The following is a 24127-nucleotide window of genomic DNA, read 5'->3' as shown; positions in this document are numbered from 1 at the left end:
TACCACTACAATATATTAAAACGACGATTCTTGGTTTTCCGATCTCTACATAAAGACTGCTATTCCATCCCTTCAACGCCAGTTTCGCCGGAAACAGTAGATCCAATTATTGCGCGCATCGACCGATCGCCGTATCTAAGCATCGTTCTCTGCGTCTGTGCCGTCACGTCTACAAATCCACGATATTAGCCCCATTCAATGCAACTATATCTAGAGGGTTGACTTACGGAATGTACTGTATTCTATACTCGTCCTCCAAAGTTGATCGAACATCGTCAGGAAGCTGTCCCAAGACTTTAATAGCATACATGCCGGGCACGTAGCTGTCGAGACGCTGGTACTTTGCGATCCACGATTCGCTCGGGTTTGCGAGTGTGATGACGCCCTCGAAGACTGTAGATGTACAGCTCTCGATCTGATCCTGGGAATGCTGGAGGTGCAGGAATTCTTCGCAGTTGGGGCATCCTTCGTTTTGGAAGCGCTAGATGTCGATAAACGTTAGTTTACTGGATTCGTGCTGGGGAGATTTCGTGATGGTAGGACTAACAGTGCTGGTCATGATGATCGAGCAGATCATGCACGCTCGAAGGTTACGCGCAGTACTGGATGGAACGGTCGACATGATTGCGATTTTGTAGAGAGGATCGTTATGGCGTTTGCGTAGAAAAGGAAATGCGGTCGTGAAGAGTTGTTCAGCGCAGACCAGTTCGCGACAACAAAGGCGGCGATAAAGAGTCGTGATGCATATAAGCGGGGTATGCACTAACTGCGATATTCACCTGGACTTCAATCTCTAATTGAAGATGGATCTTAACACCCAACCTTCAGAAACCTTCACAGTCTTTCAATTCAAAATGACACAAAATCCACGCCAGCCGAGTCAAAAGAATATCTTTCAAAAGAAAGATCTTGAGAAGTCTCATGATATTCTCACCTGCACAATCAAGGAACCACCCTTCTCATACGCCCACCTAGAGCTTGTGACGGATCTTCCCAGCAGTTCTTCAGCTGTCGCCCTGGACGATCTTTCCTTGAAAAGCTACTGCACAACTGCTCTTCGACAATTCTTAGGAACTACGGGTGTTGCTATCTCTATCGATATCCTTAAAGTGGAAAATAACCATGCATGGGTTCGCATTCCAAGACTAGACCTTGGTTCTTTCGCCGCAGCGATCACAGCTTGGAGAGGCACAAACGACAATGGCGAACAAATAAGCCTTCAACTGCGACAATGTTCGGACTGGCTAGGCGCCATGGTTGGGGCTGATGGACAAAATCGACTTTGGAATGCTTGAAGAGTGGCATTTGTTATATTCATCATCGTTGAACTGGAACTTCATCTGATCATCTAGATGGGGTATAAATGTATGAAAGTACATCGCCCATCGGCCTACCCTGCAAATGCACCGTTTCCAGACGCCCGAGACCCAAATACACCCTGAAACCGCCGCCAATTTCTCTTTCTACGAGCTCTCCGCCATTTCTACATCAGAGAGGACATGAGAGAGCTTTGCGCATATGCCTGGCATTGTGTTAGCGTTGAGATATGTATGTGGATGCGGTGCATCAACTTACCATGGGCTTAATGTCAGGATGGGGCACGGCATCGAATTGCTCGAACTGAAGCTTGTAATCGGGGCCAATGTTGATATAAGCACCCCTGTTTTCTGTCGAGTCACAGTATCGAGGGGCAGAGAAGACTAATGAAAATGTTAGCGACAAAGCTGTAAATAGATAGCCGGATCAACTCACCGGTAATACAGCGTCCGTCGTGCTGCACCTCATAACCATCCATGCGAACCTCGTGACTTCGAATAACAGCCTCAAGGCCGTTCTTCTCACAGAACTTCTTGGTAATGTCGGGACCGAACTGCATACCGACACCACGCTTACTAGGACCCCGACCATTCTCCTCCTGGGGATCAGTCCAAAGCATCTCCATCATCAAGCCAGCCTGTCCAGGCTGTCGCTGGCCGTGTCGGTTCAGTTTTCGGATATCGTCAAGAGTGACACTGTCATCTGAGAAGAGACCTCCATGAAGAACAAGGTACTTCTTGCCAATGAGTGTAGCCAGAGCCAAAGCAGAGAAACTCTCAGAGAACAGCTTGAAGACTCGCTCGTTGTATTTGGCCTTGCATTCGCCCTCGAAACCATAGACCCGGTTCATGTCGTCTGTCTCGTGGTTTCCACGGTTCAGGAAGAACTGCTTAGGTCGTAGCCACTTGTAAGCATACAAAAGTAGGGCGATCTCAGTTGACCAAGAGCCTCGATCCACAAAGTCACCGTTAAACAGATACCAGTGCTTCTCGTCAGGAGTGCCGTTGCGACGGAACAACTCCATGAGATCGAAGTATTGTCCTGTAAGGATTAGTTAACTGGACAAGACATTGGCAGGCACATTTCTTACCGTGGGTGTCACCACAGACAGTAAGCTTGACATCGCTAGGGATCTCCACCTCAACCATTGTAGGTTCATCGTAGACAATCTTCTTAACAGCGAGAAGAATTTGGTAGACGTATTTTCGGTGAATCTTCTTGCCGTTCTTGAAACGCTCAATCATGTCGTCGATGAATTCTTGTGTCATCTCCTCGCCTAGTCGCACGCCATCGTATCCTGGCTCAACAACCATTGAGTCCAGGTCGAGACCCTCGGCTGCTGAAGGCTCATCACCAACCTCGATAGCAGCAAAGAAGGCCAACTGCCGGACAATCTTCTTGCATTCTTCCAACTTGAGCCTGGCATCTTTGTTGTTGGGATCGAGAGTAACACATGTCTTGAAGTCATCGATGGCCTCCTTGGGTCGTAGGATCGCAGTCTTAGCTAGACCTCGTCGGTAAAACGCCTGCCTAGGTCAGAATTCGAACTTGCATGCTTCAATGGTTCGTGGCGAACCTTGACAAGCTTTGGGTTAAGCTCAATAGCTTTTGTGGCGTCAGCGACGGCATATCCATAAGCTTCAGTTTTGATGTATGCCTGGTTCCTGAAGTTAATACAATGTCCAATGTCACGGTCGTAAGTCCTGTGTATGACTTCGCACCTGGGCTCGATTGGTGAAGAAAGTAGGCTCCTTGTCGTTCTTTTCGATAGCCTGACTGTAAAGTTCGACTGCGCTAGGGTAGTCTCCGGCCTGAAAGGCTTTGTTGCCCTTGTTCTTGAGTTCGACAGCATCCATTTTGTGAGAAGTTCAAGATTCGTCGAGTGGGCGTCAGAGAAAGAGATGGAAGATGAGAGGAGGGGGAGGGGTAGTTTCTTTGGTGGTTTTGCGCCGAGCGCAGTATCGACCACTCAAGTCAGTCGCAAAAAGAGAGGGACTCGAATTTGAAGTGTGCAGGTTAAGAATAAGCTCGTGGAATGCTGCAGAAGCGAGGCGGACTGCGAATAATGGTCGGTTCCACAATGCGAGGAAGAGCAAAGAAGTTTTGGAGATTGATGGCGGGCGGCTTTTGGTGGAGTTAACTTGCCCCCCGCTGGCGGCGCGTCATGAACCGAACTTGACGGCTCCATCGGGGGCTTAACGGGCGAGGTTTCAGGGCTTTCAGCCAATATGATAGGTCTAGGGCCCCTGTAAGCATAGGTTGCCTACCTGGGTGCAAATCGTCCGGGCATTGTCTCTGGAATGCCTAGCGTCTGAACAGGCGTCAAAAGACGGGGAATCTTTTATCAATCGCCACCCTGGACTACATCAAACGTCTGTGGATGTAACTGGAGCATGTTTCAGTGGCTACCATACCTACCTGCAGAATCCATATCTTTAGCTCTAAATCAATATTCATAACAAATTTATATTATTCTTCAGAAAGACATTGAACTGAACATCACGTAGCTATAAGGTCACGCGACTTATTTGGAATTCGTGGTAAATTTATGTAAGCCGTCAATCTTGGTTGTACCTGAGAATCGGTTAGTTGCATATCTCGAAATTGCCCCACTAAACGATTCCAATCTCACGACAACTCGACTCACAATTCATACCTACTCGTTATCAAACCCAGATTACTGTCACTCACATCATGGAGTCAGGGTCGGGGACATTAAATGCGCTGGTGCGCAAGCGGTCGGACACCGCTTTGATGCCCCCTCCTCCTCCGGCTAAGAAGATAAAAAGGCCAAAGAAAGTACTCGATGAAGATACCTACACGGAAACTTTGTCTCAGATCATAGCTCGAGACTTCTTCCCGGGGTTGCTACAGACAGAGACACAGCAGGAATATCTCGACGCATTAGAGTCAAAGGATTCAGCCTGGATCTCGAGTGCAGGGCGAAGACTTCAACATGTTATGACTCCAGGACGCCAAAACACACCTCTCCCTTCAAAGCCAACAAACTCTTTCGCTCCTGGCGACCAGACACCTTCAGCATATGGAGGCGATACGCCAGCTTCTGTTTCCTCACACATACCCGAATCTCGACCACGCCTAAAATCCAACATGAGTTTGTCCAAATTTCAGGAGACTTATACAAGCGAGGACAATGAGAGCTTTTACAAGCTTATTGACAAGCAGAACCAGAAAAAGGCCGAAAAGTATGCTTGGCTTTGGCGCGGTAACAAACTGCCCTCAAAGCAAATGATCAAACAGAAGGAGGTTGAAGATCGAATCGGGCAAACGCGGAGCCTCATAGATGACGGCTCTAAACGCGATCGTCTTGCTATCAAAGACAAAGACGACCGTCCGGCACGTCCAGATACCTGGAATGCCGATCCTAAGAACAATTTGATGTTCAGACCCAATGGAGTTGAAGATGGAGTTGTTACTGTTTCTCAGAAAGCCGAGGAGTCTTCAAAAATGGCGCCGAAATCGATTGTATACGCAAACACCAGAATGCCTGAGCCACGCGTCATACAACGACCACCATCTCCCACCATGTCTGCAGTGCGAGACGCCATCGCAGGCAGGCCCAGGAAGAGCGACCAAGATTCAAGTGTCACCGGAGGGGAGACGCCAAGAGTGAATGGTTACGCCTTTGTCGACGACGAGGATGATGAAGATGAGCCGATACTTCCTGCACCCATCATCAACTTGGGTCCCGGAGATGCAACGCCAAACCCTTTCCGCTTGCAGGAGCAACGCGACAGAGAGAGTCTACATGAACGTATGGTGGACCGGATATCGCAATCGAAAAAAGAATCCACAAGGAATGGACTGACGGGGAGGGTCGATAAAACACCAGTCCCCAAATTCCCGAGTAGCCCTCGAGTATCTGCTGGAGGCCTGACACCAGCAGCACAAAGGCTGTGGAGCAAAATTGGCACACCTGGACGCGGATCAAGCGGGAGTTCATTTGGACAGTCTAATAAGCCCATGACTCCTAGAGGATCTCTTTTGCGATCAGTTAAGAGACCTGGCTCAACATCGGGACCAAAGTAAGGACTTCGAATTTGATATGTATTTTATAGCATGGCGTCGGCGTTATTGGTTACTGCAGCTTGACGAAAGTGCAGTTTTTTCAGGGCGATTTCACGAAGCGGAATGCTTCAACAACCATAGAGAGAAGATGTTTTATTAATAGTAACCAGGTTTCCAATTGTTCTTGGTTTCTCATGTACAGTCTACAAGCCGCCATAAAGATATGATGCCTTGATCGGTTTGTCTAAGCTTTGTCCAGCTCTATACTCGGTCCATGCTCAGGTTATCGGGATGTTCTTTTATTAGTTCGTAATTTCTATGTAAATACTGAAGCTGTCCTATTCTTCATATCTAGTTGTGCCTGAATTTAGATATTATTTTGGATCAATACATCTTCGGCAGTTGATGTGCTTAACCCCCTTAGTTGCATGACCCATCAATTAAGTCATGGACTTTTTTTCGTCGAACCTTGGAACCAGCAACCCACCTTGTTAAGCTGGCAGCCAAAGCCAGCACGCCAGATACCATTAATTACCTCTATTCAATGCGCTTCTGGACCTTTGAGGCCTTATCGACCCGATGAGGTTCGTCGACTTCGCTATCGACCTCGCAGCCGTGCTCAATGCCTCTCGAGGCGTCGCCGCTAAGCATGTCGCTCTTCGAGGTCGCCAGATCGACACTTATAGCCGAACATCGAGCGTCGCTGCGGCATTGAGAAAGCGAAATGCTCAGAAAAGCCCACCGACAGCAGATGCGACACACAATGCTACAAGGCCGAATGATGACGTGACTTACGGGCAGACTGCACGAGAGGCGGATCCTATAATTGAGACGGCGAAAGATAGACAAAATGTCCAGCCGGAACCTACAAGCACCGAACGAGCTCCATTTAGTAGTCCGATACCGAATCTCAGGCCGAGTCCACAGCAACAAGCTACATCCGAACCGGCTAAGGAGGATGATCTCGATCTACCACCCGGAGTCGACATCAACATCTTCCATACGGCACGGGGCTCCAAGGTTCTCGACTCTCTACGAAAGCAAGGCAGACCTGGTGCACCGCCTGCAAGACCTGGAGCTGGAGGTCCCGTGAAGGAGCATCCCATGAGAAATTGGCCTCCTCCCCCACCCCGGCCAGAGGATATCTTCGATGCGGAGCCCGAGAAGCCCCAAGAACCCGTTGAAAGATATGTGGAACCTACGGAACCTGCGAAGTCTGTAGAGCAGGAGCCTGCGCCGGTGCATGAGAAGGTTGCGGAAACAAAGCCTGTGGAGGAGACACCTGAACCTGAACCAGAGAAGGTCGCTCCGGTTGTCCCTGAAGTTGATAACAAGATCGACGAAGACGTCATTCAGGCCGCAAAAGAGATTGCTGGAGATGCAGTAGCGCCCTCAGAAACCCCATATGCTCTGAGAGAGTCCAGTGTCCCCTCGTCGCGTATCAGCCGAATATGGAACTATGGTGGCCTTGCTGCTGGCATGTTGGGAGGTGCCATGACCGAAGGCTTCAGCCGAGCTTTTGGTGGCGGTGGTCAGGGATCCGTCCTCTTGAGTGAGAGCAACATGGAGCGCCTGGTTGCTAAACTCTCGCGCATGCGAGGTGCTGCTTTGAAGCTTGGTCAGATGATGAGTTTCCAGGACACCAAGATGCTTCCGGCTCCTATTCAGCAGGTCCTTCAACGCGTTCAGGATCGTGCTGATTATATGCCCGCCTGGCAGCGTGATCGGGTCCTTGTCGCCAATCTCGGTCCCGAGTGGAGAGAGTTGTTCAGTGAGTTTGAAGAGAAACCTATTGCTGCGGCCTCAATTGGACAGGTCCACAAAGCAGTTTTGAAAAACGGCAAGCGAGTGGCTGTCAAGATTCAGTTCCCTGGTGTTGCTGACTCAATCAACTCGGATCTCGACAATCTCAGCATTCTTCTTACAGCAACCAAGCTCCTCCCCAGAGGTCTATATCTCAACAAGACAATTGACAATGCTCGACTGGAGCTTGGATGGGAGTGCGACTACGAGCGCGAGCTTCAATGCGCTCAGCGTTACAAGGAGCTTCTTGGATCGTCTGAGAAGGATGTTTTCATGGTACCGAGTGTCTATCCTGAAGCATCCGGCAAGCAAGTCCTCACTATGGACTTCATGGACGGTATTGGTGTGACCCGTATCACATCCTTTACTCAAGAGCAGCGCGACTGGATCGGCACACAGATTCTTCGACTTTGCCTCCGTGAGATCACCGAGTTTCGCTTCATGCAAACAGACCCTAACTGGACAAACTTCCTCTATAACGCGGACCTCAATATGCTTGAATTGCTCGACTTTGGAGCTTCTCGCGAGTATCCTGATGAGTTTGTTACCCAGTATGTACAGCTTCTTGCTGCGGCTTCTCGGTCCGACAAGGCCGCTGTCAAGGAGTTGTCTGAGAGTCTGGGCTACCTGACAGGCCATGAGAGCCGTACTATGGTCGAGGCACACACAAAGTCTGTTCTCACACTCGCTGAACCTTTCCTTGCCAACGCGCCCGATGTCTACGACTTCAAGGACCAGACCATCACAGAGCGTGTGAAAGCACTGATCCCTGTGATGCTTCAAGAGAGACTTGCGCCCCCACCTGAAGAGACATACAGTCTGCACCGCAAGCTCAGCGGTGCTTTCCTTTTGTGCGCAAAGCTGGGTAGCAAGGTTCCTTGTAAGGTGATGTTCGAGGAGGCTCTCGCCAAAGGAGGGTACAGTAAGTGAGTGGACGAAGAGATAATGCAACCATGTATCATGTATCATATAATTCCATGTATAACTATTTAGAGTATAAAACGGGCGATGGACGTAGAATAGAGAATATGAAGTCTATGAAGATATGTCTCTTTAAGTTACAAACCATGAAAACGGTTAGTGCAGTAGTTGAAGTCCTCGGACAATCGGTATTTGGTGGTTTGAGACAGATCTAGTGGGGCATCGGTGAGGTAGTCATTATGAGATTTTGCATCATGAACATCATTCAAGTATGTATAGAGTAAGTACCTGATTACTTAAGAAGAGAATGTTTAAGGTAAAGAGAACATGATAAATTTATTCCTGGAATTGATATTCTAAAGGTCTTCTAGTAAGTCAAGTTGGAATGCTTGACGCATATTATAGGGCGTATGGTATGCCGCTATCGCACCTACCTAAGCTTGCCCTGTACCCCGCGCGAATACATAACCTAATCAAAGGCCCACCTGCCACTTTATGGGTAGGTAGTAGTTACAGTCAAACCTACCTAAACTTGCACCCAAGAGCTTTTCTATCGACGGCATCTTCAGTTCAAGATGGCGGATTTGATCACTTTGGCGACATGTTCCCTCAATCAATGGGTGTTGGATTGGGCAGGCAACCTCAAGAGAATCCGGAAGAGTATCATCCTGGCCAAGGAAGCTGGAGCTACTCTGAGAACAGGCCCTGAGCTTGAGATTACAGGTTATGGATGGTAGGTTTATTGACCCATGTTAATACAGTGAAGGGGTTCTGACATTGATTAATAGTTTAGACCATTTTCTTGAGGCTGACGTCTATGAGCACTCCTTGGAATCACTCCTCGCAATCTTGACTGATACCGAACTCCATGGCATCCTCATTGATGTCGGTCTTCCTCTTATGCACAGGGGTTGTCGGTACAACTGCCGTGCCATTATCCTCGACGGAAAGCTTCTTTGCCTTCGCCCCAAGATCTATCTCGCCAATGATGGGTGTGTAGTACTTACCCGAGGAGGGATACTCATATACTGACCCGACCCTACAGAAACTTCAGAGAGAACCGTTTCTTTACTCCCTGGAACAGACCGAGATATGTAGAGCAGTACAACCTTCCTCCTGCTCTGCAGAAGCACCAAGGTGTTCGACAAGTTCCTATTGGTGATGTTGTTCTATCTCTCAACGACACAACTGTCGCTGCTGAGACGTGCGAGGAACTCTTCACTCCTCAGGCACCTCACATCAACATGTATGTTCCAATGAAGCCTCAATCCCCCCTGGAAGAGATGAAACAAATGTGTAAGATAACTGACTATATCGCTTAGGGCCCTCAATGGTGTCGAAATCTTCACCAACTCATCCGGCTCTCACCACACATTAAGAAAGCTCGATGAGCGTATCGCCCTGATCTCCGAAGCAACCCGTAAGAGCGGCGGTGTTTATCTATACGCCAACCAGTCCGGTAACTTGATCTCAATCCTTACACACATCTTACTTAATCTCATACTCTCTTAGGATCCGATGGAGACAGACTTCTTTACGATGGTTCGTCCCTTATCATGGTGAACGGCAACATTGTGGCCCAAGGTGCTCAATTCAGCTTGGACGACGTTGAAGTGGTTACCGCGACCGTGGATCTCGAAGAAGTTCGTGCCTACCGATTTGCCCCATCTCGCAACTTCCAGGCTGTCCAAGCACCTGTGTATGAAAGAATCGAGGTCGACTTTAGTCTAAGCGCGGAGGACCTTGACATTGACCTTCTACGAGCTCCAACACCTCCTAGACCAGCCAGGTATCATGTCCCCGAGGAAGAAATTGTAAGTGCCTACGGAACCCCTTCTCCGTGTTTCTACTGTGGCAATCATGAATCTCTCTACGAGGACCTATGCTAATCTTTCGCGCAATCTAGGCCCTTGGTCCAGCTTGCTGGCTCTGGGATTACTGTGAGTTCCTTTTATCGAGCTTGGCCAAGCTATCAAGAGGCTAATTGGAAACAGTACGACGAAGCAAGGCTTCTGGTTACCTTGTACCCCTTTCTGGAGGTATCGATTCATGTGCGACCGCCACTATCGTCTTCAGCATGTGTCGGCTTGTTGTTGCGGCCATCAAGGCGGGTAACGAAGAAGTCATTGAGGACGTCAAGCGAATCGCTGTGTACTCTGATAAGCTGCCCGAAACTGCTGAGGAATTCTGTAACCAGATCTTTCACACTGTCTACATGGGTATGGAGAAGCAGAGCAGCAAGGAGACACGCCAGCGTGCCAAGGATCTCTCCGAGCGAATTGGAAGTTACCACACTGACATGAACATCGACGATACTTTCAATGCCACAAAGAACCTGCTCACCCAGGGCACGGGATTTGAGCCTAAATTCAAGGTCCATGGAGGATCAGCAACTGAGAACTGTATGCTGATCCACCCCTTTCCAGTCATACTATGACCTTCATTTTGATCGATATACTAATTTCGACAGTGGCTCTACAAAACATTCAGGCCCGTAGCCGTATGGTCATCGCCTATTACTATGCCCAAATGCTGCCGACAGTACGACAGCGACCAGGAGGAGGCAGTCTACTTGTTCTTGGATCCAGCAACGTGGACGAGTGCCTACGAGGATGTGCGTAACCTATCCAGGAGAGTTATCATGACATTGGCTGACAGCATACCCCAGATCTTACCAAGTACGATTGCTCGTCGGCCGATGTGAACCCTATCGGCAGCGTTAGTAAGACGGACTTGAAGAGGTTCATCGCCTGGTCCGCCAAGAGCTTTGATATGCCTATCCTGGAAGAGTTTATCCACGCTATTCGTACATCAAGCCCTCAAATTCGCAACGTTATGATTCTAACACGATACAGCTACGGCCGAGCTTGAACCTATTACCGCAGACTACGTTCAAAGTGACGAAGGTGAGTCATGTTCGTTTGTTTGATAGCAATTTGCTAACACAATCTCAGCTGATATGGGTATGACATATGACGAGCTCTCTCGCTTCGGAGTAAGTCAAAAGAAATTCCATATTGACAGACAGTAAAACTCACAAATACCACAGCGTCTACGCAAAGAAAGCAAACTCGGCCCATACGGCATGTTCCTCCGACTTCTTGAGGAATGGGGCGGCGAGGGCAAACTGACCCCGCGAGAAGTTGCCACCAAAGTCAAGCGATTCCACGGATTCCACGCATGTTTTCCTTTGGCCAAACTTGTTATTGACTGAGCTAACAATTATTTAGTATATCAACAGACACAAACAAGCTGTGGCAACACCTGCTGTCCATGTCGAGAATTACTCTCCAGACGATCACCGATTTGATCTTCGACCTCTGGTTTACCCCTCACCATGGAATAGTTGGTCTTTTGAGAAGATTGATAAAAGAGTCGAGGCTATGGAAAAGGCTTTGGAGAAGAAGAAGGCCGCGGCTTCTAAGTAGCATCGTACTATGAGGAGTGAAGAATACAACTAGCTTTTATTATCCCTTTCCCTAGTGACGGGGATGTATATGCTTTGCAGCAAGTACCCGTCGATATTTGTCTTTCTAAACAAAGTGATGTTCGGCGTTTCTCCCCCTATCAAACAAAGTGCTGAGGCAAGCTAGTCATTTTATGGATAAGAATAGTTCTGGCATGCGCACATCTCAAACAAAAATATAGATTTCCTTTTCTTTGACCATAAGACATTATCAGGCGGCTTGCTAAACACTCTGTAAGATATCAGCGGTGGTTTGCCTTAGGGGTGCTTATGTCAAATGAAAACACTATTGAGCCCATCATTCGGCGGTTTCCATAATGCGACTTTGAAGCTAGAGCAAGGATTATAAACCTACCTCTAGATTTGGAAATATTCAATCATGTCATCTAAGGTTATTTTCTTCTGATTATATGCACATAGTCAGCCTATCTACGCATAGCAGACGGGAATATACTCCAAAAAACAGGAAAGGCACAGTGTACAACAGTAAATGTATGTTTTACTAAGTTGCTTGCCTACTTGTGTTACTCAGTATCTGTTTACAGTTTGGCAGTGCAGCCTGATGAAAATGTTAAGATCCAGTTATGTCCTGGGCTAGTGCCAGTGATTGTCAGTCAGTGTCAGTTATTGTCAGTTGCTATAAGTTGTTCTACTAGTTATTACCAGTCTATAGATTACTGCCAGTTATTGCCAGTTACTGCAAGTTTCTATATTGCTGCCAGTTATCGCCAGTTTCCAGTCACTGCCAGTTATCGCCAGTTTCTATATTGCTGCCAGTGATTACCAGTTGCCAGTCACTGCCAGTAATTACTAGTTGCCAGTTGCTGCCAGTCTCTACCGGCTGCTATCTAGCTTTCCTCCTCCTCTTTCCTTAACTTCTTTACTATTTCCCGTACCTCTCTCCCTTCTCTTCATCTAGCATTCCCAGATCGACAGAGTATCCCCAAGATATCGAACAGCCTAGACAATCCTCTGATTACATTGATCCTGTTCTTCCACTACCTGTAAGCCAACTTATTCCTCCTCAAGAGTAAACTCCTGAGTCATTTGCCTTTACAACCTTGAGATCAGACATTAACCAGTGCAAAGGCCTATCTGGTTCTCATTGCACTTGTCAGACCGGTGACAATATGCCTTTAGGCAAGAGACGCAAAAGAAGCGTCAAACAATCCATCCGAAGCAGCACTGGCTTGAGTCCGGACCGTAAAAGGACGAAGCAATCTGCGCAAAACACGTCTCCGGAACCTCCTGTTTCTGGTCCTTCGCGTCTTGAGCAGCGACAATTGCAACTTGGACACAACCAGCCGATTGAGAACCTCCCTAGACCATTACTGGATCAAGAGTACTTGGAGAATCTATCCGCATTCAACGAGCTACAGAGGTTGATTGAGGTGATTGGAGATGATCTCACCCAAGGAAAATACAAGACAGAACCAGACCTAGAAGTTTTTGTGAAGCGCACGATAAACGCATTGTCCTTCCTCGTGAAAGATATAGAGGCTGAAGTAGCCGAAATTCTGGAAGAGGACGAGAAAGCATGTTTTAATGCCATCACAGGTCTCTCGGACCTGAAAACAGGACAGACGTACAACGGACTTCTTGCTGGACGTATCCAAGCATGGCTTGATACCTGGAACAGGGCTTTTACTCTCGGTGCCTCGCCATGGGATATTGAGTTGGCAAGAGTTGACAAAGAAGAGCTCTTGAATCTTATCCGTCAACATTATGAGAAATGTCACCGACACCCGAAGATGTTTCTTGATCAAGTATGGATGGATAATACATTTGGCGAACGGCTCTTCCGTCCGCCGTATGACAAGGCGAGAAAGTCGCCGTTAATCACTCTAGAAGACGTCTCGCACTGGCTCCCAGATGAGTGCCATCACCGGTTCGAGGGCGCTTTTGCACACTTTGTCTCCGAGTTGCCCGCAAGAACCGTGGAGACTGTGCCATCCGTACTACATATCCGGGCAAGTTTGAAGCTGCATGCTGGGTGCAGCGATTTGGTGAAGGCTGTGGGTTGTTTGCTCGGGGACGCAATGTCTATTCTTCCCGACGATAACCTTCAATGGTCAGCCCTCCAGGGCCTGAAAGTGCCACTAGTCGAATGGAGAAACATTCGGCCAGTGGTAGACAATAACCATCGACCTAGACGGGAAACACGATACGCCCTAACATATCTTGACAATACCGATTTCCAACTGGCAGATGACTACGACAAGGAGTCTCGAGAGAGAAAGAGTACTCGAGGAGCATTTTGGGCGAGTTCCAATATTCATGGACCTCGTGGGTCACTTCCAAGTTCTACACGAGCGGAGCTTGGTAAGAAGAGTATCGACAAACTCTTGTCACAACCCGAGCTCAAACGCTACCAAGACGTCCTAGAGGAAATGAAGAAGGGGGGTGATTCGCAGACTAAACTCGCCAAGTTCCTCCTACCCGCAGTTGCAGATTGTTTCCGAGCAGGGCTTTTTTCGAGATTCAACGATGCTAAGCTATCTCCTGCTTTCTTTATTAGAGACATACTCCAACTATACAGACGCGATAGGATCTCCCCAGCACTCTTTGACCGGATCATCCACGCATTTGCAACTAACATAGATGGATCTAACATTGTCTACCTTCCAGGTGAGCTAGCGGATGCGTTAGACAACCCAGAAGAAATCACCGAGGCAGCTTGGAATTCTTTAACGCAGTACTTTGCACCGCCCGGTGACTCTTCAAAGCCCAAATGCGTTGTGATTCGCAACGCATCCCCCAGAGCAAGCTGCATTGCGATTTGCGAGGTAAGCGGACCGAACGAGGGCGGTCTAAAAATCGCCCTCTTCCAGGCCATTCGAACTTCAGCACATTTCGCCCTCCAGCGCAAAGAAGACTTCCGAAGATTCAAAAGTACTTTGATGCCATTGATAGAACGCGTCCTTTCTCCGTTGAATCAAGAGGCTTCAACTACCCTCCAGCAGCTGGCGGAGTCGACAATAGTGAAGGAAGTTACTGTGGATAGTCTGAGCACAACCTTTCAGTGCGAGTTACAACTCATCGACCTCTGCCTTTCGTTGTTTACCAGCAGCCGGTTCGGCTTCATCGATACATTAATGGGCTCTCGGTCTTTTTCTACGGTGAACAATTTGATGAGGGAAGATGGAACACCCGACGTTTGGCGAAGGCCAATTAACGAGGACCGGGTTCTGATCACCGTTGCAAGAATTGTGAGTCTAGACACGAAACGACGCCTTACCCATCCCATCTACAGCGACCGAGAGAAGGTCGGCTTCATATATGGTCAACAATACCAAACACAAGAACAGAACGTACCAGACGACGACGAACTTCCCAGCGATGTGCCCAAGTTACTTCCCCGAGAGGATGCTGAAGTATTGGAAGAGGCCACTCAGGAAGCTAACGACGAGGTTGACTTGCCGGAACTTCTTCTTACACCTGAAGATATGAAGGACAGCAACAAAGTATTAGCAAGGATGGAGCAACTTCTTGACCAGGAGCTTTTGCACGGGTATCGTTATCTTTCGGAGATTGATCAGTCGATTGAGGCCGCATCGCCGGCTCTAATGAAGCAACCAGAGATGAGCGCAGGTAAGCTATATACCCCCATCAGAAACCAAATTCTTAACTTTGATATTAATTATTCTTCTAGATACTACTGCAACTCTAACAGAATATGAGGCGCGCTGGGACAGATTTCTCCTCGCTAATGCAAGACTAGTTCTGTCAATGACCTTATCTCTGGCGAACAAGTATGGCATCAACCGCAGCTGGTACTTTTTTTCAGTCGCAAATGCTCGACAAGAGGACAGGCTTCGACTAAGGCGGCGTTTCTGTAACCCGAAGAATCAGCCACTAGATGTCCAAGTTCTGATGGCTGAGAACAAGTGGTCCCGCCAAATCGTGAAACTACTCAGACCAGTAGATACGAATGACCCAGACTATGATGGGTCCCGTTACAACACGGCCTACATGGTGGCCGTGTTCTTGAGTGACCAAAAGGAGATGCTCTTCTCCTACTTCGGGAGCGCCACAGGCTCCCGAGGCGAAGAGGGTCGCCTGGAGCATCACGAAGAGATGCTACAACAAGACCATGAAGACATCATATCTCTTCGGCGGAACAAGAAGAAAAAGGCTTTGTTCTTTTACGAGATTGGTACACTTCCCAATGCATCACACGCCTTCTATCCCTTGCAAAGATTCCCGGCCGTGCAAGATGAAACAGTATCAGGGTTTTCTCGGTTTCTTGCCTATGTTTGTGAGCAGGCTAACATGATTTTTACTGGGACATTATGTCCAACCGACGCTGGAAGCAACTTATTCTCACGAACCAGCGCAACCCTTCTGCGCTACTTCAAAGAAGAGGCCCAGTTGGTCCCTTGTCCCCAAACGAACTTCATGGTCCTGAACAAGGCCTACCCGATGGTTCAGGCCTCGAACGTGTTCCTAAACCAGAGCGTTGTTACTGGAAACTACAACAATTTCATACGCATCCAAGATCTCGTTTACGAAAAGTTGAATCAATTTTATCTGGACACGCGGAAGAGAAGACTGTTGTATGAGGACATGCGAAGGATCGAAATCGAGCATAATTTGGATCTTTCTTTGTCATCACACGAACGCGGCAGCCATATCCGCATTCGTACGATTTACAAGAATATCCTCAAGGCACATGGAGAAGTCTACCAGGAACCCTTCGATGAACTAACACTACCGACCATGGCAGCCGTTATCCGACATGCTTCCGCTGACGGAATCATTGAAGCGCCCGATACACCCCAGTCCCTATACCACATAAAGACATCGTTGATCGATTGGCAGAAAGTTGTTATTGAGGCCCAGAAGCTACTACCCGCGGGCCTTACCCGCTACTGTACGCCAACCGAGATGCAGAAAATTTGGACGAATGGCTTAAAACATGATTATGGTATTAGCCTGATTTCGTTGATCCCCCGGAACCTACATTTCTTGCGAGGTAAGTACAGGTTTGTTTCAAGATAACTAGGATATGGGCTAAATATTACGGTAGACTCGTTCTCCGGGCAACAGGATGAGATCACCATCGACTTCAAACCTATATCCGGCGCAATGGGCGAGTTTATACTCCAATTAAGTCGATCTGAACTGGTACAGTATCTGAGTAACCGGAAATACGGTACACCTCAAATCCAGGTTCTAGAAGGCAGGCTGTCCTTTACTAGCCCTCTGTCGCAACCAGCAAGGCACAAGACAATTTTGATACTACTTCAGCAAACTGTGGCGAAATTCGTCAAGTATATCCAGCACCACCATGATGTGAATTTCTCCTCAGAAACTCTGACGAACTCTGCGGATTTTATGATCTGGTTGCGTAGAAGTACTGGTTTCTCACTAGATGATGTGAAAAGCGGCCTGATAACTTCAAAGATCTGGGAGTCATGGAGCACGCCGCCGGTTTGGCCGACTCTTGACAACAAGGGCACGGCTACCTCCAAAACTCCAGGCTCTGATTGTGTTTGGCTACAAGACTTCATGAGTCCAGGTCCTTCGCAACCAGATCAACAAGTCCAAACCGATCTTGCGAGTTTGTCGAGCGTGGTCGAGCAACTACAGGAGTATCGTCCACAGCCGCTGCAGAGGATTGAACTCCTACCAGTAGAGATGGATAAGGAATCCTCTCGAAAGAAGGAAAAAGGAAAGAGCCTTGAGAAATCGGAGAGTTTCGTCTTTGGGAGAAACGTGGGAGAAGGCAACGATTTGGAGTTTCTTTATGAATTTGACAAGTACTGTCGGGCCTTGAAGGAAGCTCCTCCCACTACGCTTCCCGGCAGACTCGTCAAACCCAGAACACAGCGGCCAGCTCGACCTATTCCTGATGACGATACACCGTTAACCTGCGATGAGTATATCGCTCAAGTCTACCACAGGTACGATGACAATCGGAACCGGGACACAGATTGGAGCAGAAAGGCACTCTCGTTCCCAAGTAAGTCTTCTTTGAGGTCCATTACTTCATCATATGACCAGTGCTAAAAGAAACCAGCAAGCGACATCGAGTTATCTGTGTTGCTCAAGGTCGCTAAGGCTCGGAGAGCTCACGCACCAGGCGCCGGTCCGGTCAACATTAATGCGATTACGATACAAGTACTATCAGAGCACGGCCGGCCCGCTCCAGAGGGAAATGCAAAACAGAGAGTCAGGTCAGTACACACCATGACTCAACGAGTCTTCAAAGACGAGCCACAAATCCAGCTTCTCATGTCTGGAGCCTCACCATCCATAGGTCTAAAAGATAATGGTAAGTATTAGAATAGATCGGACAGAGAGATGCTAACTGTCCAGTGCAAATGTATAAGATCTTTCGTGATTACGTTTGTTCGCAGACTGATCAGAATCCTGATGAGGAGGTGGACGTGACAGGTTGGCTGTGGCTACAAGCCCAGGAAAAGAACGCTTTGTGGAACGAGACTGCCGCCGGACTGACTGCAAAGTTTCGCGAGGCAAGCGGACTGCGCGATAGCGAATACACTGTAAAGCCACTATCCTTCAAGGAAATGATGCGAGACGACTTCAGCGCCATAGAGCAAAAGTACCGAAGCGAATGGGCGTAAGTGCTGTGGAGTTTTCGTCCCTAGAATATTGCTAACTCGGATATAGAACACGGGATGACCCTGGTGTCGACACCCTCTTTGAGTGTCCGAAGTGCAAAGACCTTTTCCTCACAGAGGATGGGGCTAAAACGTGTGCGAAATGGAAATGCTTAGGGCAATGCCGAAGGTGTGAGGAGCAGGGTCTCAGCTGCGACTCGCAGAGGCTCGCAGGTGACAAATGCAGCAACTGTACCGCCTCGGGTGCAGACTGTGAACTCTCGGTTTCGCCAACCTTTACTTGCCCTGGATGCAAAATCATTAAAGCAGTCCCCTTTCAGGTAGTACACCGAACTATATGCAAAAGCCAGTGCGAAAGATGTGAGCAGATGGGATTACGGTGCAGAGCTACCGGTCAGACCAAGAAGTGTCTTTATTGCAGAGATGCTGGCGAGGTCTGCATTGGTGGAAACGCGATGGGAACGAACGAATCTGGGTATCTCTGAGAAACGACACTGAGTTCGTAGATAGGCGCAAAGGCGTACTCGTCAATAAATACACTTTTGATCACACAGACCTTAGTGTATCAGAAGAATTGGCCCCCAAAAAGTATAAGAGACGAAATAATTCGGTCACTTTAAGTTAGCTTAGACAGCTCTTGGGCTACTTTATCATCCATAGTAGCCTAAGCCTTAGAAGATAATTATTCTGTCACCTAGGTATCGGACAGATGCTAATTTGGAACCTTGTGCAGCATCAACCAGAGCGCGACGAGGTGTCTTCAAACTTTATCTTTACGCATGGTATAAATTGCACCTGTGATCTCTCCACTTCTCTCTTTCTCTTTCCTTATCAACTGAATTCGGTTGTAGTATCTCGAGGGTGTGACCTATGATGAACACTTGGCATCAGAGAGAAAGTTCAACTTCTACACTTGAAAATGATGCATCCGTGAACTGAGGTCATAAAATTGTTGGGTCTTTTCAGGCGAGTTGGCAAGTGCCAATGAATCCATGGTCTTGGTGTCTTTAAGTGCCTGGGGGTTACAGATAGACCAGACAAGAGAAACAATATATAATAATAGTATTAGTACTTATGGTTAAATCAAGTCACCCATAGATAAGAGAAATATAATTTACGGTTAGGACGGCAACAGAATCATCAACCCAAATGTGTTGATTTGCAGCGCTGGGAATAAGTTCGATATCAACTAGGGAAGGGCAAATGCATATCATTTAATCAAACAGAATGAAACTCTACTGCACAGCATTACAATTAGTCCAAGGCTATGCAAATATCTACAGTAGCATTGGATGGGCCCTCGATGGCGCAGTAGGTTCAGACAACTTCCCTGAAGCTACCTAGAGATTGATGGTCCTCATATTTCCCGTTTCCGTAACCACGATCGATTGTGCAGGGCTCTGATTGGACCCTGAATGGGGGGAATTGACCAGCCTTACAGGGCGCCTTCGGTCTTATCCACGTCATAATATGCCGCCAACACCGACAGGTATCAATGGAATCGAGCTAAGATTGCGGCTGTGTCTCAGCGGCGCTGAGGAAACCTGAAGGATTCGTCGATCTATTCCTAAAACAGTATTGATGCAGCGCTCGCTCTATATCACCATTTACCTATTCTATCGTAGCTGAGTATCAGACTCCTGAATATATAAGTTGAAGGCTTTGCCAGTTTTTACAAGATATCATCAACACAATCAAGACAATCATCCAATCTCAACCATCTCTCACTCACTCACTTACAAACAATTCTTACCTTATCACACAATGGGCAACTCAGACTCAAAACTCTCTCCTTACCAGCTCTCAGATGAGGAGCTCCAATCCATCCCTACTATCATCCGCATGACATACCAAAGCTCATGGAGGAAATATGCCTGCTGTTCTACAAGCAGAAACATCATTCTTGGCCCACCCGACGCTGAGCCCATGTATACCCTTAGCTTCCCCAAGGGCTTATACGGCGATATCATAATTCACAAGGGCCCCAACGCCGACTCGGCCCCCGTCGCAACATCTTCAAGAATCAAGAAATACCACGACGATTATCTAATCACAATGCCCTCCCCTACAGGCAATGGTGTCCATGAAGAGACTCTGCGTCGACCCCAGGGATTGAAGGGTCGTTTCTGGTTCGGCTGTCTGGTCGGCAACGGTCCAGAGCAGCGCGTCGAGCGTTTTGAATGGCGTCGCTCGCGCGGTGCTGAAGTTAAGAGTGTCGGACAATCACGATGGGGTGGTTACAAGCTCGTCCGTCTCGGAAGCACCGACACCAAAGAGGATTACTCATCCAGCGAGGATGATCTTGCTGATGAGAAGAGCAGCAGCGGCGAGGGTTATACTAGTGATGGCAAGGAGATCGTGGCTGTCTGGGGAAGTGCCAGCTGCTGGAAGACCATGTCAGGTGTTGGAGAGCTTCAGTTCCGAGGAAGCGGTGCGACAGGCGAGTTGGGAAATATGTGGGCTCTTATGACTGTCATGAGTTGCATGTCTATCTGGCAGAAGGTCCAGAGGGATAACGCTACAGCTGGTGCGTCGGCTTCTTCAGCTTCTGCTAGTTCAGCCGCCGTGGCCGCGGCCGTATCCTAAGTGGTTTGTTGGATTATGGTGTGTTGGGTTAGCGATTTTTCTTTGATGATATCCATGTTCCAAATAGAGTTCCTATAGATTTTCAATTCTCAAGACATTTTACTTGATCAATCACATTTGGCAGCTTTGCGTATTCGTCTTAGCTACACCACCACTCCTCCAACTCTGAGGATTCTTGGTAGACACCTATAGCCCAGCGTTAAGACACATCGACATACATATGACATCTAAGCATTGTAAAAAGATAAAGGCTGTTTGTTAAGGACCTTTCGGGACTTCTAAATATGAAGGTAAAAAGATACAAAAAAAAACATACAACAGCGGGGATTCGCTGGTCGTCACCGACCCAACTACTAATCCGCCCCTTACCAGCTTGACTATGGGAGAGCGGACGGGATCCCGTATTTTCTGGTAGGTATGGTCGTATGTGTTAGCTTATGAGGATAATTGAGTATATAAGCACAGTCAGGACGTAGCGCAATATCTTGGTGGCAATGGATCCATGGGGGCAGGCAGTTCTTGACGATAGGATGGTACTTAGTAACAGTATAGGTCTTACTAGGTATATTGACGCGAGGAGTATGAAAACTTTATGCAGATAATAAATGTAAATCGGTAATTCCTAGAGTTAAATTAGTTTAGATATTCTCCATACTCTAGATACCTTATCTTACCTCCACTTGCTCCAGATCACTAACGTAGGCAGTTGCGGTATGTATGAACATTCTTTTGTGATCAAACTCATGAAGCTCTGCTCGAACGGCTTGTTCCGACGGTCTCATTGATGGTCTTGTAGGCTTTTAGAAGTTTCAAGACACGCTTATCACCATCGACCTTGGTAAGTTTGGCAATATCCTTGGCTGTCTCCTCCTTGTTGTTCTTCAACGTGACATTGGCACCTTTGTCAAGTAGCGTAAATACAATATCGTGTCTTCTGGGGTTGATTTTGTTGTGTTTCAGTGCGAGAATAAGGGGCGTTGATCCATCTGCTTGACGCGAGTTTGCATCTGCTTGTTTCTTGTCAAGCAAGTATTCAAGCATTTCGATATCGCCCATCCGGACAGCTATGTGTACGGCTGTCCTGCCGTATTGATCATGTGCATTGACATCAAGTGAATCAACGCCCGTAGAGTCTAGAAGAAGGCGAGCAAAGTCTTTGCCTCCAGAGACTGAACTTTGACATCGATGTAGACCAGTTTTGCCATTGTCGTCGGTTGTGTTTCTTAAGGCGCCTTTCTCAAGAAGGAGACGAAGAGCTCCAGTGTTTCTCTTGGAGCACGCCAAGAGCAGAGGAGTTGCGTTATCGTTTCTGGCTTCCAGTCTAACCTCCAGATTATAATGAGGGCTGGATAACATACTTTTGAGAATCTCATTATTCCCCGTATTTATGGCTTGATGAATCGGAGAGAAACCCTTCAGGTGGTCGGGAGCCATGTCATTGATCCTGTCGTACCCGAAGTCGGGGGAGTTGATATCGAATCCCTGATCCTCACACCAAGCGCGAATCCTTGCAGCATCCGAGTCTGGTGAGGGTATCGTTATCCTCGGGGTTCCTATGGAGAAGTCTCTGATAATTGAAGGCGGCGATAAGAACTGTATATCTCCTCCTATCGTGAAATGGTTCTGATCCTCTAAAACGGAAGCACTCATAGAGTCAAGGCACTTGAGAAAGTCCTCGTCTATGACAGACGAACAAGACGTGATGTTCTGTTCGAGTGGCTGGTTGGAAGGAGGTCCCTGATCGATTGATTCAAGCCATCTTTCTATAGCGATCAAATAATTGGGTTCAGTGTCGCTTCCAACGATGCTCCCGTGATCTGTGCTGCTCAAAGTCCCCTCATGTCGGATCGTTCGGCTGGTGCAAGATTCAGCCACTTCCATTCTATATAGTCGTTCGGTGTTTCGAGCATTCTGAAATACCGTCTTCATCATTATGATATTGTTTTGCACATTGTTAGGGCCGCTCTGTGTTTTCAGCTGTGATGACCTATACATCGGTTAGGATCCAAGGAACCAACTTTATGGGGTATCAAGGGTGGACGAAAGTGACTCACAATGATATTAAATCAAAATGTGTTTGTAGGTTGCTCTCCCACATAGCGATTCGTGCCTGGATCTCCTTAATATCTCCTTCGTCCAGTCTAATTGCCAGTTTATCCCAGGCTTTACCGATGTAGGTTTTCGAAGACAGAATACTGTCAAGCCGAAGTTTACCTTCCAGATCATCGAGTTCCCTTTTGATGTTCTGGAGGATTTCTTCGATAGAGTTGCGAAATAACTCTTCTTCTACATCTTGAGCTGTAGTTGTTTTGAACAGGAACCGGACTTTCTCAAGGCGTGTGTGCAAAGAAACAAGGGCATGTTGGGTTTTGTCTGAGACATCGCCATTAATCCATGATCACAGGCTAACAGGTGAACAACCTTTGACTTACGGGCTTCATTAGTTGCTCCACGAGCTTCTCTGATAAGTGTATATAGACCAGTTGCAAGTTTACCACAGATGTGAATGGCAGTGAGCGCGACGCCGGCGACATCAGGGCCGGACATAGTGAGTCGTCTCGAGGAGCTAGAGCCTGGTAAGTGAGCTTCAATGGGCCACTCATCAGTAATAGAAACCAATGCGATAAGGAAGCTTACAAGACAATGGGCGATTGTCACGGAGGATCGTTTAATGTGATTTGCCTGGGGAGAGTGCGGAGAGGAGAATGGCTATAAAAAGAACAGATTACAGGTGAACTTTGGAAAGTCCCAACTCCCCTCACAACTTCAACGTAGGCTGGCGGCAGAAAGTCACAAGATTACACGTACAGCCTCAAATGGTGGGACACAAAACTAATGCTTAGCTTGCTACTTGGCCTAGCAGTATAACCACGATCTCATGCCAAGTCCAGTCCTGGAGGCTGTTGAAGCCCGTACACTCGTTTCAACGTCCCAAGCCCCCAGGGGCGCATTAAGTGGCGGCTATGCAGTCTAGCTATTGGATACGTTAGACGACAGTGAGGCCTCGTTGCTGAAAGCTGAGGTATCCCTGAGCCTCTAGAAGGAAGCTATTGGCTACCCATGAGATTTTGATTCGAGGCTGTGTTGATATTTGATTACTATCGTACTTGTGGCGGATGCTGTGAGACGATCTAGGCCGTCTTGTTGGAGGCTATTCAATAGCTGAGTGGTTGGGATGTGGACAGGGGCAACGAGGCTGCACTTTGCATGCAGGGGAACCTGCCGTGTTGAAAGGCAGATTAGGGCTGGTGATCACAGCCGGCTGTGTGCCAGTACTCGAAAGAATTGATAAATACTGCAAGTCCATTCCAAGCTCAGAAAGACTCGAGCACAGTTTTGTACTCGTTCACCAAACATCCAAGACTGGAAATCTCAAACTGAAAATACTCTTAGACCTCTATTCCAGCCGTCAGAGATG

The 24127-nt window shown here is 47.8% G+C and overlaps 8 protein-coding genes across 8 annotated transcripts; 5 read left to right on the top strand and 3 right to left on the bottom strand.

Annotated features, from left to right (window-relative positions):
- On the bottom strand, positions 1 to 691 carry B0J16DRAFT_370977 (Spt4/RpoE2 zinc finger-domain-containing protein). The gene is made up of 3 exons (XM_046130379.1): positions 548 to 691; positions 228 to 481; positions 1 to 169 (listed from the first exon to the last, which is right to left on the bottom strand). The coding sequence occupies exons 1-3, from the start codon at positions 620 to 622 to the stop codon at positions 136 to 138; spliced, it is 363 nt and encodes a 120-aa protein (XP_045985009.1). The 5' UTR covers positions 623 to 691; the 3' UTR covers positions 1 to 135.
- Positions 692 to 827: 136 nt separating this feature from the next.
- Positions 828 to 1430, top strand: B0J16DRAFT_107816 (uncharacterized protein). The gene has a single exon (XM_046121383.1). It carries the CDS (start codon positions 855 to 857, stop codon positions 1293 to 1295), a length of 441 nt encoding a protein of 146 aa, XP_045985008.1. The 5' UTR covers positions 828 to 854; the 3' UTR covers positions 1296 to 1430.
- A 136-nt stretch (positions 1431 to 1566) lies between these two features.
- Positions 1567 to 3173, bottom strand: B0J16DRAFT_264572 (Metallo-dependent phosphatase-like protein; the record flags this gene model as incomplete). The annotated part of the gene is made up of 5 exons (XM_046123364.1): positions 1567 to 1700; positions 1753 to 2358; positions 2408 to 2843; positions 2894 to 2974; positions 3039 to 3173. 5 exons carry the CDS (start codon positions 3171 to 3173, stop codon positions 1567 to 1569), a joined length of 1392 nt encoding a protein of 463 aa, XP_045985007.1.
- An 809-nt stretch (positions 3174 to 3982) lies between these two features.
- B0J16DRAFT_285013 (nuclear protein Es2-domain-containing protein) lies at positions 3983 to 8302 on the top strand. Its single transcript, XM_046124038.1, has 3 exons — positions 3983 to 5331; positions 5490 to 5496; positions 5912 to 8302. Exons 1-3 carry the CDS (start codon positions 4012 to 4014, stop codon positions 8077 to 8079), a joined length of 3495 nt encoding a protein of 1164 aa, XP_045985006.1. The 5' UTR covers positions 3983 to 4011; the 3' UTR covers positions 8080 to 8302.
- A 254-nt stretch (positions 8303 to 8556) lies between these two features.
- Positions 8557 to 11588, top strand: B0J16DRAFT_413500 (uncharacterized protein). The gene is made up of 13 exons (XM_046133377.1): positions 8557 to 8803; positions 8859 to 9062; positions 9116 to 9316; positions 9393 to 9529; positions 9583 to 9884; positions 9977 to 10010; positions 10065 to 10472; positions 10541 to 10684; positions 10739 to 10876; positions 10926 to 10976; positions 11025 to 11065; positions 11120 to 11248; positions 11301 to 11588. The coding sequence occupies exons 1-13, from the start codon at positions 8646 to 8648 to the stop codon at positions 11496 to 11498; spliced, it is 2145 nt and encodes a 714-aa protein (XP_045985005.1). The 5' UTR covers positions 8557 to 8645; the 3' UTR covers positions 11499 to 11588.
- A 2849-nt stretch (positions 11589 to 14437) lies between these two features.
- On the top strand, positions 14438 to 18702 carry B0J16DRAFT_338806 (uncharacterized protein). Its single transcript, XM_046127484.1, has 6 exons — positions 14438 to 15127; positions 15189 to 16511; positions 16566 to 17501; positions 17559 to 17813; positions 17858 to 18122; positions 18173 to 18702. The coding sequence occupies exons 1-6, from the start codon at positions 14632 to 14634 to the stop codon at positions 18606 to 18608; spliced, it is 3711 nt and encodes a 1236-aa protein (XP_045985004.1). The 5' UTR covers positions 14438 to 14631; the 3' UTR covers positions 18609 to 18702.
- A 993-nt stretch (positions 18703 to 19695) lies between these two features.
- B0J16DRAFT_338805 (uncharacterized protein) lies at positions 19696 to 20829 on the top strand. The gene has a single exon (XM_046127483.1). The coding sequence runs from the start codon at positions 19888 to 19890 to the stop codon at positions 20707 to 20709; it is 822 nt and encodes a 273-aa protein (XP_045985003.1). The 5' UTR covers positions 19696 to 19887; the 3' UTR covers positions 20710 to 20829.
- A 621-nt stretch (positions 20830 to 21450) lies between these two features.
- Positions 21451 to 23256, bottom strand: B0J16DRAFT_318730 (ankyrin repeat-containing domain protein; the record flags this gene model as incomplete). Its single annotated transcript, XM_046125469.1, has 3 exons — positions 21451 to 22696; positions 22764 to 23082; positions 23142 to 23256. The coding sequence occupies 3 exons, from the start codon at positions 23254 to 23256 to the stop codon at positions 21451 to 21453; spliced, it is 1680 nt and encodes a 559-aa protein (XP_045985002.1).
- Positions 23257 to 24127: the final 871 nt, after the last annotated feature.

The sequence above is a fragment of the Fusarium flagelliforme genome (assembly GCF_020744385.1).
Source record: "Fusarium flagelliforme strain FIESC 12 MPI-CAGE-AA-0113 chromosome Unknown B0J16scaffold_3, whole genome shotgun sequence".
Lineage (NCBI taxonomy): Eukaryota > Fungi > Ascomycota > Sordariomycetes > Hypocreales > Nectriaceae > Fusarium > Fusarium flagelliforme.
This window is presented reverse-complemented; position numbering and strand designations above follow the sequence as displayed.

Excerpts from the sequence above, each read along its gene's own strand:
- B0J16DRAFT_285013 (XM_046124038.1), top strand. The coding sequence starts at position 4,012 with ATGGAGTCAGGGTCGGGGACATTAAATGCGCTGGTGCGCAAGCGGTCG.
- B0J16DRAFT_338806 (XM_046127484.1), top strand. The coding sequence starts at position 14,632 with ATGGGCTCTCGGTCTTTTTCTACGGTGAACAATTTGATGAGGGAAGAT. Across the intron at positions 15,128-15,188 it reads GCAACCAGAGATGAGCGCAG|ATACTACTGCAACTCTAACA; the intron begins GTAAGCTATATA and ends TTATTCTTCTAG. Across the intron at positions 16,512-16,565 it reads GAACCTACATTTCTTGCGAG|ACTCGTTCTCCGGGCAACAG; the intron begins GTAAGTACAGGT and ends ATATTACGGTAG.
- B0J16DRAFT_338805 (XM_046127483.1), top strand. The coding sequence starts at position 19,888 with ATGGGCAACTCAGACTCAAAACTCTCTCCTTACCAGCTCTCAGATGAG.
- B0J16DRAFT_107816 (XM_046121383.1), top strand. The coding sequence starts at position 855 with ATGACACAAAATCCACGCCAGCCGAGTCAAAAGAATATCTTTCAAAAG.
- B0J16DRAFT_370977 (XM_046130379.1), bottom strand. The coding sequence starts at position 622 with ATGTCGACCGTTCCATCCAGTACTGCGCGTAACCTTCGAGCGTGCATG. Across the intron at positions 482-547 it reads CGATCATCATGACCAGCACT|CGCTTCCAAAACGAAGGATG; the intron begins GTTAGTCCTACC and ends ATCGACATCTAG. Across the intron at positions 170-227 it reads TATAGAATACAGTACATTCC|ACGTGACGGCACAGACGCAG; the intron begins GTAAGTCAACCC and ends GTGGATTTGTAG.
- B0J16DRAFT_413500 (XM_046133377.1), top strand. The coding sequence starts at position 8,646 with ATGGCGGATTTGATCACTTTGGCGACATGTTCCCTCAATCAATGGGTG. Across the intron at positions 9,063-9,115 it reads ATCTATCTCGCCAATGATGG|AAACTTCAGAGAGAACCGTT; the intron begins GTGTGTAGTACT and ends CCGACCCTACAG. Across the intron at positions 10,011-10,064 it reads TTGCTGGCTCTGGGATTACT|TACGACGAAGCAAGGCTTCT; the intron begins GTGAGTTCCTTT and ends AATTGGAAACAG.